At 39.6% G+C, this 13,122-nt stretch overlaps 1 protein-coding gene across 4 annotated transcripts in view; it reads left to right on the top strand.

Annotated features, from left to right (window-relative positions):
• il1rapl2 (interleukin 1 receptor accessory protein-like 2) overlaps nt 1-13,122 on the top strand; it is a 311,687-nt gene that overhangs the window by 296,023 nt on the left and 2,542 nt on the right. For 2 of the 4 annotated variants that reach the window (XM_046406986.1, XM_046406983.1), the window contains exons 10-17: nt 4,943-5,083; nt 5,315-5,375; nt 5,651-5,760; nt 9,342-9,487; nt 9,585-9,662; nt 9,744-9,860; nt 12,204-12,326; nt 12,858-13,097. In XM_046406986.1, coding sequence (XP_046262942.1) covers nt 4,943-5,083; nt 5,315-5,375; nt 5,651-5,760; nt 9,342-9,487; nt 9,585-9,662; nt 9,744-9,860; nt 12,204-12,326; nt 12,858-13,097 — 1,016 coding nt within the window. Of the gene's footprint in view, nt 1-4,942; nt 5,084-5,314; nt 5,376-5,647; nt 5,761-9,341; nt 9,488-9,584; nt 9,663-9,743; nt 9,861-12,203; nt 12,327-12,857; nt 13,098-13,122 lie in introns of all 4 variants that reach the window. The other 2 variants (XM_046406985.1, XM_046406982.1) reach the window with 1 other exon arrangement.

Raw genomic sequence — 13,122 nt, 5'->3', positions numbered from 1 at the left:
TATCATCCGGAACAGAGTCACATTCGATTCGGGGTAGTTGGATGTTGACTTTTCCATCCATAGACTCGAGTAAGAAGTTTACAGCTCTCCTACCTGAGGTCTGTGCTTTGCCAGAGCAAGTCTTTAAAGTGTACGGAGTGGGTGGAGCCTTGATGTCAAACAGCCTAAAAAACTCAGACTTAGCCAGTGATCTATTGGACTGATCGTCAATTACAGCATACATTTTAATAGCTTTCTCTTTGTGCCCTGTGGGATATGCTTTGACCAGACTGATGTTTGAACATGAGCGTGGGCTATCGCTTTGGCCACATAACTCTGTGCACTTTGACACGACTGAAGGTAAGTCCTCAATCTGCTCTTCACTGTCACTGTCTTCTGGTGTAATGCTCTTTGGGGCAGGAGCAGGACCAGGATGCATTGCTGATGTGTGTTTAGAGCTTTCACACTCAATACACTTAACCGCTGCTTTACAGTCCTTTGCAATGTGTCAAACAGATCCACAGCATCTGTAGCAGATGTGATGTTCTTTCAGACAGGTCTGTCTTTCTTCAATAGGTTTGCCCCTTAAAAGCTTACATTCTTTGAGCGGGTGAGGTTTTTTGTGGATCGGGCACTGACGGTCAGGTTCCTCCATTTTCTTTGGACTAGGACTGTTTTGGATTATGCTCTGCTGCAATGTCCATTTTGTGTGCTGACACAGTGGGTTTGCAATTATAAGCTCTCAGTTTTTCTGTGTGAGGAGGAACATGCCTGTCGAAAATGGGCATCTAAACTTGGGTCGTTCCTCATTTTCGCTTGCTGCTGGACAAATTGCGGGAAAACTGAGAAAGGAGGAAATGATACATTATGAGCCTCTTTGTACTGCCATCCTACAGTTGTCCAACTTTCCTTTAAATTGAAAGGAAGTTTCTCAGCTATTTGTCCGACTCCTGTATTTTGCAAAATCTTGAGCATTGTTTGGTTCGATTATGTTGTTGTTAGTTACACACCTGTTTAATTTCTCTGTTTACTGGTGGGGGGTTTGTTTGAGTATTGGTTGTAACAGGATTAGTTATTTGAGTGCCGCCTTGTACGTCTACTTCATTGTCATTCCTTTCATGAGGCTGTACTGCATTGTCCTGAGTGTCTGGGAAGAGAAGCTCACGTTGATTTTGAACATATTCCTTAGTGCGCTGCACTGTACTAATGGACTCAGCTTCCAGGCGTAGCTCCCTGCAGAGCTTCCCACTCTGAATCTCTGCTTCTTCTTCTTCTTCTTCTTCAAGTTGAGGCCTCTGCTTCAACTGCAGTCATTTTTTTTGGCACTGAAGGACATGCAGATGAGAATCCAGTTCAGCCCATTGCTGCTGCAGAACCTGTTAATGATGAAGATGTCCGTTGAGACCGCCATGTGGGGGCTCTGGATATCTGCGACTTGGTGTCTAATAGTTGAGACTGTTGCTGCATTGTAGCTGGTGGAGTGGTAACTTCTGGTCGTTGTTCACCACCGGTTGCTTCCTCTAGCTGTTCAACAATGTAGTCTTTGAAATAATTTTTTCCTGAGCGTAGGCTCATGTTGCTTGATGTAGCTCTGTAAGCCTGAACCCGCCAAGTAGTCGTCTTTTTACAGTGCTGTCCTCACACCACGTAACTATGTGAAGCTAGACAGCCAGCGAACAAACTAAAAAAGGTCTCCAAACAAGGCTTGCTTTTCTTGATTTTAATGAAGATCTTTCACAAAGTTTATTATTTTTTCTTGTAACTGAAATATACAGAAGGAGAAAAATAAATTCCAAGCCAATACACAGTGCCACACTTAATGATTAGCCGTTTGCACTGCCATTACACTCTAACAACCAAAATAACTAACACATGTCCAAGTGCTTTCTGAACACATCAATACTCACAAAGATGAAAGTTTCCCCAAGGTACAAGTGCTTTTAGCCACATTTAGCGTGTACGTGAGCCTTTGCTCCTTTATTTCTCCGACGCAATTCTTCACAACATTACCAGAGAAAATTCAACTTATTTATGTAACTTTATGTAACTTAATTCCATCATGAACTACTTACTGCCTTTCACCAAAAAGCATCACAGTCACAGACTGACTTTCTTTTCAGCTCCCCAACCCTTAAACTTGCAATACCTTTCTTCATGTTTGAAGTGTGACAAAAATGATATATATGTTCATGCTAAGCTATTAATCCTCAGGCCAAAATCACAATTGAAAAGATTTATACAAAAGGAAAACACTCTTTTCTACAACAAAGGTTTAAGTTATGAAGCTTTAATCAGCAATTATTTTTATACTATTTTTACCATGGAGGTTGAACTATATATATATCGCCGGTTAGAAAGTGATGTTACTGACCAACATGAGCATTAAAGTAAGACTATGTTTCACCGACAGTGTTTGGCAATAAAGCCTATAGTGATATAGCTAAATTTATAGGTTGATATTGTTGAGTGTGTTCACTGACTTTGTGAGTTACTTGTTGCACCAGCCTACCTTTATATGATGTTTTAGTATGATTATCCATGATTAGCTTGTAATTGTCCCTTCCAGCCTCAGTGGTTGTGACTGCTATATGCAATATTGCCTTTTGTCACAGTTTAGTTTTTCAAATATATCAAATATAAGTAATATTTTTCTCAAAAAGGAGAAATGTTGCCTCTCTATGAGGCCTCTTAAAGTAACAAGTAGAGTTTGGTGCATGTATGGTGGAAATGCTGGCTGACAGCAGGCTTTCACTTGGGTAATGAAAGAAGTTTCTTGACAGAAGATGACAATTTGATAACAATACATCAACAGATATGACTTGCAATGTTTATCCAAACTTGCAAGCTTTGGACTTGAGTGAATTTGTGTTGTTATTCCATTGAATGACTGCATCTGCAATAAACTGAGCATCTGTTCTGCAAATTTCACTTCTACCCACTTCATGCTGAATGACTGGTACTGACAATCATGTGCAGCTTATCAACATGCCAACTGAAGGCATGTTCTGGATTCTTGTCAGTTTAATGTGAGTAACTAGTTACCTGCTGCTGTGACGTTTGAGATAAGATAATCCTTTATCTGTTCCACATTGGGGAAATTCGCTTTGTCAAAGCAGCACAGGGGTAGCAAATAAAGATACAGATCAATAAAAATATACAAATAAAAATATACAAAAGTAAATAAGGGGAATATAAGAAACCCACATGATATTTACAATATTTTAAGACTATTAACATTATTGCAGTTTTACTCAATTGTTCATAGGAGATGGGGGATTATTGCACAATGATCATATCATAATACGTTTTACCTGCCTACTTTGTTTGGAAATGGCCACACAGAGTAGATGTCATCGCTCTGCGTCTAATGCGATTTTAGAGTTTGCTCGTGAGGAGTGACTGCATTACACTTTTCTGGTCATGAAAATTTCTGTCTGTGAGGTTTCTTAGTCAGTGTGGGTTTTCTTTGTCCTGATGAGAAGACAGTTGTGGCTGTTACCACACATCCTCCACACTTGCAGACAAAGAGTGACTAATACTGTAAAGGCAATTTATAAACTTTAAGAGTTTAATTCTTTTGATGTTTTGCAGGATGGTATCTAAAACAAATTAGAAAGGAATATGAGGGAAAAGTAACATTTGAAACAAGTCAGAATTAGCAGCATTTGATGTTCTGCTGACAACATTTAATGACACTGTGTTCTCAAATTTAGAATTAACAAAAAGATTTTGTAGAAAAACATATTGTCTTTCTATCCCAAAACTTGCATCATTTCAGAGCTGTATCAAAAAATGCCATACAATGCCCAGTTGTCCCCAGTACAGTTATGTACACTATATAGACAAAAGTACTGCATACAACATACCTACTGGAACTACATACACATACATTAATGCAACTACAGCAGCTTCCACTCCTCTGGGAAGGTTTGCCACAAGATTGTTGCGTTTACAACTCAAGCGCAATACAGTAGTTCTTCCACGCCAAACTTACGCAACTGTTTTGCCTGCTGCCCATCCCTGCTGTGTAAAACCACAATGTGTCACATTTGCACCACTGAGAAGTTTTCCAATTGTTTCTGTTCTTTCTGGCATCTGTATTAACTTTTTTGTTATATTATGCTCTGCTCTGTTTTTATCACTGCTTGTTGTTATATTGGATCATTTGAATCTGTGTTTGACTCTTGCTTTCTCTGCTGGTTGCACCAACAACACATAGGAGGGGTGAGACAGACAATGAAAGATGTTACCTGGTCGGGCCATGACAGAGGCCCGGCAGCTCCCCCATGAAAACACTGCCAACAGTCACACTATTCTCCTGAAAATATATCCATCTTTGTCTTTTTTTTTTAATTCTATGATTCCAAGCCTGATTGACATCACTATGACATAACACAATATTTTTGGTGATTACAAAACACATGCTGTCCACAACAATAGATTTGACCTTTTTTTGCAAACGCACAGTTTGCAAGGCTGTGCATTAAAGAGTCATCTGCAGAATTTGTCCTAATAATGATGCCATTACTATTGTTTGGTGTGTGTTCTTTTTGCGCCTCATTCAGTCTCCTCAGTGAGCTTGTCTGACTGACACTACAGCTGTGATTCATCAGAAAATAACAAACACCATCAGCAACCTATTTTGTTTGACTGAATGTTGACAGAAAATTTGCCAATCTGAAGGTAATTTAAGCCTACATATGTAAACAGGGAGAGAGAGAGAGAGGGGGAGAGAGAGGTAGTTCCTGGAGTTAAATTATTGTACATTCACTTCATCTACTCAGACATGAGCAAACCATTTTGTAAAAAGCACAAACAAAATCAAGACAGACAGAACTGAGATTCACTAATGCAGTGTTTAAAGTCTGACACATTAGAGAAGAATAACAATTATTTTTACCTCACAATCAGCGATCCTTTGAACAATAACTGATATAAACCTCATCAATTTCTTTTCCTGTAGATATGTATCGTTTGGAGTTGGCTGGTGGGCTGGGAGTCATACTGTTGCTGCTGGGAGTCCTGACAGCACTGTATAAGTGTTACAATCTGGAGATCATGCTGTGCTACAGGAGACACTTTGGGAGTGATGAAACTGAAGATGGTAAGACCATACATGTCCTCGCATTAACTTCAGAAGACTCATACAACAGCAGTATTCAGGCAGAGTGTTTGTATCAATGTACATTGTGCACTGGAAAGAACCAGAGAATTACAAACATGGAAGACGACAGCAAGTGCTCTGAATCAGTCAAATGCAGGGATTTTGAAAGACATGTCTGTACTTGTTCTCTTCTCACTCCGGCTGGCTGGCTGACTGTCTCCCCCTTCACAGATAATAAGGAGTATGATGCTTATCTGTCCTATACTAAAGTGGACCTAGACTCTTTGGGCAGGTCAGTTGCCTCCGTACGCATGTATGTGTATTAAACACCTTATCATGCTAATAATACTGGTTCTTGTACTCACAATCTTGAGTGACAGCAGCATGAAAAGGACCAGCCTTGCATTGTTAAGCATTAGGTTTAGTGATGTCACATTGCACATTTTCTGGGTACTGAAGTTTATTTTTAACCATTAAATGCATTTGCATAAAGCTTCAAGTGCTTGTTTAACTAATGGTTTTTCATCTGAATTATGGAGCCACAACTGTTATTCCCTATTCCAGCAGGACAAGCAGCGATGAGGAAACATTTGCTTTAGAGATCCTGCCGGATGTTTTAGAGAAACATTATGGATACAAGCTGTTTATACCAGACAGAGATCTAATACCCAGCAGCAGTAAGTTTCCGTTCATCTGTCTGTCTGTCTACCTCACTCCCCCAACCCCCCCCTTCACCGCAACTCCCACGCACACACATATACACAAATCCGCTGTCTCTCTCTCTACTTTATGAACGATTATAGACCCTAATACCCAGAATTTACTTGCACAGAGACACAAACACATGCGGTACATGTGTGCATGATCTCAGGGTATCATACCATGTACACTCAAACAACACACCTCGCAATACACAACAGCATAGTCATGAGACATCGGACAGTTTCTGACATGTTCTTGTTGTCAACTTCCTATGAAACCAACACAGCCACAATCTGTGCCTTCCTTTGCCTCTCTAACTTTCTAGATCTCACTTTCACACCTACAGATGCTCAGGCACTCTGTTCTCATACAGTTATTCACACACAGAAACAGACAAAATTAAAATTAATTTCTGGTTACGTGTCACTCATTATCCAACTGGAAGGGGAAATATGACCTTTACTGCTGTTATGTGTCAATTCTTTGACCAGATGCAGACATACACAGACACACAATCTCACTGCATATGCACAGAAAGGTGGAAACATGACATAACTGTCTATCTCTCGCTATCTCTGTCTCTCAGTAATATTCTGAAATAGTTTCAGACCCGGATGAAGCGAAAGAAGATGAATAGATAGGTGGATAGTCTGAGACAGTGTGTGGATTGCAGTCTGTACAACAGCACAGTCACAACTATGAATACTCTCAAAGTGTACACTGTGAATTTGTTTAATGATGATAACAGTTTTGTCGGGTATTGTGACTATACATGCAGTCTGAAGAATACGAGGAGAAAAAGGCACATATAATGGAATGTCAAGGTTTGTCATTGTTCTCAGTACATACACACCCCACAACATGAGTAACACACATTGCCACACTCATTCATCATTTTTCAGCTCATCTCCGGCCTTGCTAGCTGCAGGGACGGTGAGTGAAGCAGTTAAATTGAAACGTATTGAGGGTCATCTGTTTCATATGGCTGTCTATTATATAAACACACAAACAAACACACGCAGGCACATTCTTGTGCATGCCTTAAATGTGCACATGTATCACATGCTTTCGTGGTCATTTGCACTAAGAAAGGGAGGATGAATACTTTATGTATATGGAGCAAACGCACTCATGTAATGTAAAAGGGGTGTACTTCCAAGTACTGATTTTGTAGATACTGTAATTCCTGCTCTAACAACATTTAATAGTCTCTAAGGCACCTGGTTAACTCAGCTGAAGTATTAAACTAATGAATAAAATAAAAAATCGAGCCATTATCCCCTGTGCATTAGCATTTTGTAACCAGAATTGTACAAATGCTTCAGCTCCTGTAATATTAAATTTGTCAAAACGTTCTAAACAAAAGAAAAAAGAATGCAGCCACTAACTTAACTTTATAATGTGGCTAGAAAGTAAAAAGCTAATGTGTTGTTCTTTGCATTATTTAACATTTTCTCCGAAAATGCATAAATAAATTTAAATTTTGGCTCATAATGAATTGCCTTGTTCAACATAGCCTGCCCTCAGCCAAAAGTATGCCTCCTCCCAACACACACTCAAGACAAACACACACAACACCACCTCCTGAAAATAGATGAGAGTCATATTTCCTCCAAACAAGGTTTCCTGTGCCCTGAAAACATCCTAAAAACAAATGTCCACTGTGTATAACTCTGTCTAAGCTGCATGTGAACCAAATGTGTCGTGTGGAAAATACACCAAATGAGTGAAGACAGAGAGAGGTACCTTTACAGTGCTATCTAAAGCTATTGACAGAGCAGCACAGCGATGCGACCTAAAATACACCATTCAATTATCCACTCCATTAGCCCCCTGAAATTAACAAGAGAGCGAGAAATAAACAACATTGGACAGAAAGAGGTGGGGACGAGGTCATTAGTTTGGGTTATTTCATTAATCGATTTACATAATCCTCAGAAATAGAGAGCGGAAAGAGGAGGTGAAGGGCAGGAGAGAAAATGAGAGGTTAGGAAAAGAGTGATGGAAAATTAAACCAGAAAGAAAGAAACCAACTGAACTTTGGGATGTTATGTACTATTTGTGCCCCTCAAATTGAGTGTGAAATTGCAATGTGTCGCATTGTCATCAATTGAGTTAGTATGGCAAAGGAGAGAGCCCGTTGTTCACGAACAGTTTTTATACAACTATGAATTTGGGAAATAATGAGCAATTTCATTGGTGCCAAAAAAAACATTAGAATGTCACAAACAAATAATTGGAAATGGGGCAGTTTGGGAAGGTAAAACTCCATAGGGCTTGCTATGAAGCAACAGCACCAGTGGGGATGAAAAACAAGCATTTAAAACTGTGTTTTTGGCTCTATATTGACTCCTACAGTAGTTCTACCTCTGATCACATCTCATCGACTCCTCACATTTTCCTCCATAAATTAAAGTAAAACTTGACAGAGGAGTATCATTTTAGAGCTGATTTCCTTGTGCTATGTCAGAACCAAAATTCTTGCACAATAATTTCTACTGTATACTCACTGTGTCACTCATTCAAGTCATGAGCAAAATGAGTAAAAGGGTGCTGTCAGCAAAAAGAAAGTAGACATAGTGCAGGGTTGTTTTCTCTGCATACTAATGTTAAATTCAAATTTTCTTTCTGCCTCTTCCTTTTGAAGCTCTTGTTTCTTTTCCTACAGTCTATAACAAATAAAACACTTAAAATTGACTCTTACATTTTTTTATTTTGAAGAAATGAATGCATGACTGAAGGAATAGTTTTGATGAAATACTTTGATTCCTCTCTCTTACCGTATCATATCTGAGGCAATATAAATAACATGAATTATCATATTTCCTATATTTGCATTTGAGCTATACATTAGACAAGCCACCAAGAAAATCTGGTCAAATATACCAAAGAATTTCCTTTAGATATGAACATTTCTTCAACAGATTATCTGCATTGAGTGTATCACAGAAACTTATGTAAATGATTTTTTTCACTCAACAAATGTAAATCCCCTAAACTGCAATGAGAAGACTGAGATCAATTTCACATCATCATGTTCACAATACGGAGCTAAGATCAAGATGTGTTATCCAAGCTGAGCGGAACTGTGATGATGCTTCAGGAAGCTGCATAGTCCACTGCACCCAGGTGTTGCTTGACAGGAAATAGTTAGAGCACATGGTTCTCTATAACCCCAATTGTTGCTAAGCTAGGCAACCGCAGTCACCAGACTCCAGGTGCATGCTAGACTGCACAGACACAATACTGATAACAACCTAATGTCAAATAAGCATATTCAATCTCGTATTAGCTCACGTTGTTACCTTCCTTTTCCTGTTGGCCCTGTTTTACCTTGCCCCACTAATGTAGATGATGTAACACAACCTTCTGTTTGATTTAAACTCAGTGTAAGTGATTTAACAAAACAAGAGAATATCATTACTGACAGTCAAGAGAAAACATTATTTTTCCAATACGCTCTGGATGGACCATTTATTTCAAACATATAAACTGCAAGACATCACTCTCTTCTTGCTTTTACATTTAGTTTTGCCTCTATTTCTGTTTCTCGCAGCCTACATTGAGGACTTGGCTCGTAGTGTGGATCAGAGCAGACGGCTGATCATCGTTTTGACTCCAGAGTTTGTCGCCAAAAGAGGGTGGAGCATCTTCCAGATAGAGACACGCCTCCACTCCATGTTGGTTACCGGTGAGATCAAGGTATGAGCTAGGAAGCTAACAGGAAATACGACAGTCAAAGAGATATTTTTTGTTGTGTTTCTCCCCTTTACGTACCTGTGTGTCTCTGTGTTTCCAGGTGATCATGATAGAGTGTGCAGACCTGAAAAATGTCATCAACTATCAAGAGGTGGAGGCACTGAAACATACAATCAAGGTACACAAAGAAAGTCATGAACAGATGGAGGGGTACAGCAGGAGATTAAAACAATACAGTTAAAAGACATCTTCTCTGCAGGTTTTATCCATCATCAAGTGGAGGGGTCCTAAGAGCAATGAACTGTCCTCTAAGTTTTGGAAACAGGTGGTCTACGAAATGCCTGCTAAACGCAGAGAGACCTTGTCCAGACGTCAGGTATGCTACCATTAAGAAAAGGCTGGAATTTGTTTTTCTTTTATCTATTTCCAGTTTTTCTCAATCATGTACACCACAAACCTTTACGTTAGCTACCAAAAAAGAAATACTAGACTGCAAATCCATGTTTGTGGCATAAACTAGTTTAAAAAGAGAGATAAATTTGCATGTCTCCAAAAATATGTTCTGGAAACCTTTCTTTTCACTGATACATCAAACTTAATGTGTACAGCTACAGGTGTAAATAAAGAAAAATGCTACCATCATAACACGTCGACAAGCCTAGAAAATAAATTTAGACTGCACATTTAAATACACTGCCCTGGGATGTACACATTCACAGTAAGCAGATGGCATTTGAAATGCTGGCTAAATACAAGTAATGTATGACAATATGTACATGTTTGCCATGTACTAAGGCCACCTCAGGTGGTGTGTGCCCTGAATAGCAAAGAAATGTTGTCATGTTACTTGGCAGTGGCGGTCCTAGCCTGAATGGCGCCCGGGGCGAACAGCCCCTGTGGTGCCCCCCCGCACTGGCTCACGCCCCCACCAACCCAAAGAGAACATAGGGTGGAAAGTATATGTATACACTTTATTAAGATAGAAATACAATAAAACAAACTAAACATTAAACAACCAATTTAAAGTGCAAGATATATATTGTTTTTAAAGTGCTTTATGAATAAAGCTGAATTGAATTGATTGGAAAGAAAATACACATTTCACATCACAAGCATAGAAAAGCACAACAAAGAAATAAGAATAATTGAATATAAATGACAACAATAAAAATACAAGTCAAAATACACAAATCCACACACACATACAGAACTAAAACCTGACCCTTCTGGTGACAACATCTCCCATCATTCTCATTCTGAGGAAAAAAGAAATCTGATGCCACCTTACTTGGCCCTCTGCATACCAACTCGGTCCTTATGCTGTCTGTCAGAGGTGATGGCCAGTCTGCAGGGTCTGTTGAAAGAGGCTCTTCCCCAGTGGAAAATGAACTTTGTGGGGGTTCAGGCATTTCTGTAGAACAACACATTATTCAAAGCACGCAGCAGTCTAACAAAACATAATTTTAAGAAATAGCAAAACTGGATTAGTCACAACTAACAGGAAAAAAATGTGTACAGGAAGGTAAAATTCACAGATAAAACACACTGCTACTTCTATCTTCACACACAAACACACACACAAATGAAAGCAAAATACCACCCACCTATAGACTCCTGCTGGGGAGAAGCAGCAGCAAACTCCTTCGCCTTCCTAAGACATGGCAAGAGATGCCATAGAAGCCATAGCGGCCAGGTGGATGGGATCTCCTGATCCTCTGCTGCTGGAGACTCATCCTGGGCAGGAGGTGCTCCAAAATATTTTAGCAGTGCCCCTGGAAAAGTGCATCAATGTAAACATGCATGAACGGCACACTTAAATACATCTCGGGGGGGCCAATTACAATGCCAGGGGGCGCCAATTATTAATTAATTATTTATGTATTTTTTATCTTTTTTTCGGTGGGCGGAGGTCCTCACATGCCACCCAATTCGCCCATATGAGAAACCGCTACTGTTACTTGGTACTGGAGAATAATCACTGAGAAAGCACTGCAGAGTGAACTATAACTGCAACAGATTGCATAATTATCCTAATGTCATTCAGTGCCTTAATAATTCATATTGTGGAATCTGAGCCATGATAGTGATAGTATTATCACATCAACTTTATTACTGTGTGATTTTTACAACAAATATTAGGAATTGATGCATTTTTATGTTCTGTATGTACAGAACAGCTTGTTAGGTCAGGTGAGAATAGTGAGAAACTACCACTTGTAAAACAATCCCAAATACGAGGCCTATGTGAGTTTAAGTAGATATACATTGAGATGTGATACTCAGTAGTTTGTCATGCTTGGAAAGCTTGATATGATACAACGAAGCCAAGAAGAGGTGAAATGCTCTTCAGTTTATGGGCCAAAGAAGACAATTCCTAACTTTCTAAAAAAATGCATGGCAACGCTGATGAATTCAAGTCTTCTGTCATGTTCAGCAACAAACCACCACCAACAACATATCCATCCCTGCAGGATGACATTTTATGGACTGCCTGAATACATATGACTTTTGTTTTGCCCTCCTAGTTCACTTGGAATTTGACAGTGTCAACCTAAATGAACCAAATACATAAATGCAACAAAGTGAACTTTAAAAATGGTTCAGACCAAAGGAAACAGAGAGGGGTTATAATTTCACCTTTTCTTGTAGTTTATAAAAATCTCACTGTTATGTGGCTTTCTCTGTACAGTTTTACATAATTGTGTTTACATGGTAACAGGTGATGGACTCTGGTGAACAGGGCCTCTTTGGTGACCTACAAACTACTGTTTCCACCATTGCCATGACAACCACTTCCGCCTCCTTGGCCCCTCCTAATGAGAATAGGCATGGACATCATCAGGTCAGCCAGTGCACGTGTACTTCAAATTGATGTTGTTACTTCGGCTTTGTGTTTCCACTAATCAAATTTGACCAGATTTGCCTAACTCATACTGCAATTTTGTGAGTAACCCATTTTGAAAGTGTGTAGGCTCCAGGGTTTCAGTCTTATAGTTATGATCATGTTCTTTTCCAAAGATGGTGTCTGTCATTTTAGGTAGCTTTTATCACACAAATATATGTTCAAATGCTCATTTTTTTATAGGTTTGGTTTTTAGAGATTGTTTGATGCTATAAAAAGGGTGAGAAACATGATTGATAGCAGAGTGCTGCTTGAGATGAGGTCATACAGACGTATGGGCAGGAACTTCAATCATTGTTGCTCAGACTCTGGCTCCAAATTATGTTCTCAGCACAAGTACCTGGCTTATCTTGACTTCAGTTTTGTACAGTGATGTTGAGACCCATTGTGCATCTTTGTATAGGTCAATGGGTTGAACTGACTTGCGAGTATACTTTAGGTGACAGAAAGTGGGTTTTTTTCTCACCACAGGTTGCTTTGGCTACAGAAATCCCTGACTACAACCAGATGACTTTGCCACTGGGAGGTGGTCACACTGCCACAGCAGCCCAAATGAGGCATTTCTGCCGTAGCTACGAGTTCCAGCTTCCCCCACAACCTTCCTCCCTGTCACCTCCCCTCCCGCCTCCTTCCACCATGCAGTTCTCAACTCTGGGCCCGGGGGGACGCCACGTCTATTGCAACATCCCTATGACACTACTGAATGGACAGGTGTGAGAAAAGAAAGCCCCATCTA

This window comes from Scatophagus argus, chromosome 12, assembly GCF_020382885.2.
Source record: "Scatophagus argus isolate fScaArg1 chromosome 12, fScaArg1.pri, whole genome shotgun sequence".
Taxonomy (NCBI): domain Eukaryota; kingdom Metazoa; phylum Chordata; class Actinopteri; family Scatophagidae; genus Scatophagus; species Scatophagus argus.
Note: the sequence above shows the minus strand (reverse complement) of the source record. Positions and strands in the feature narration are given on the sequence as shown.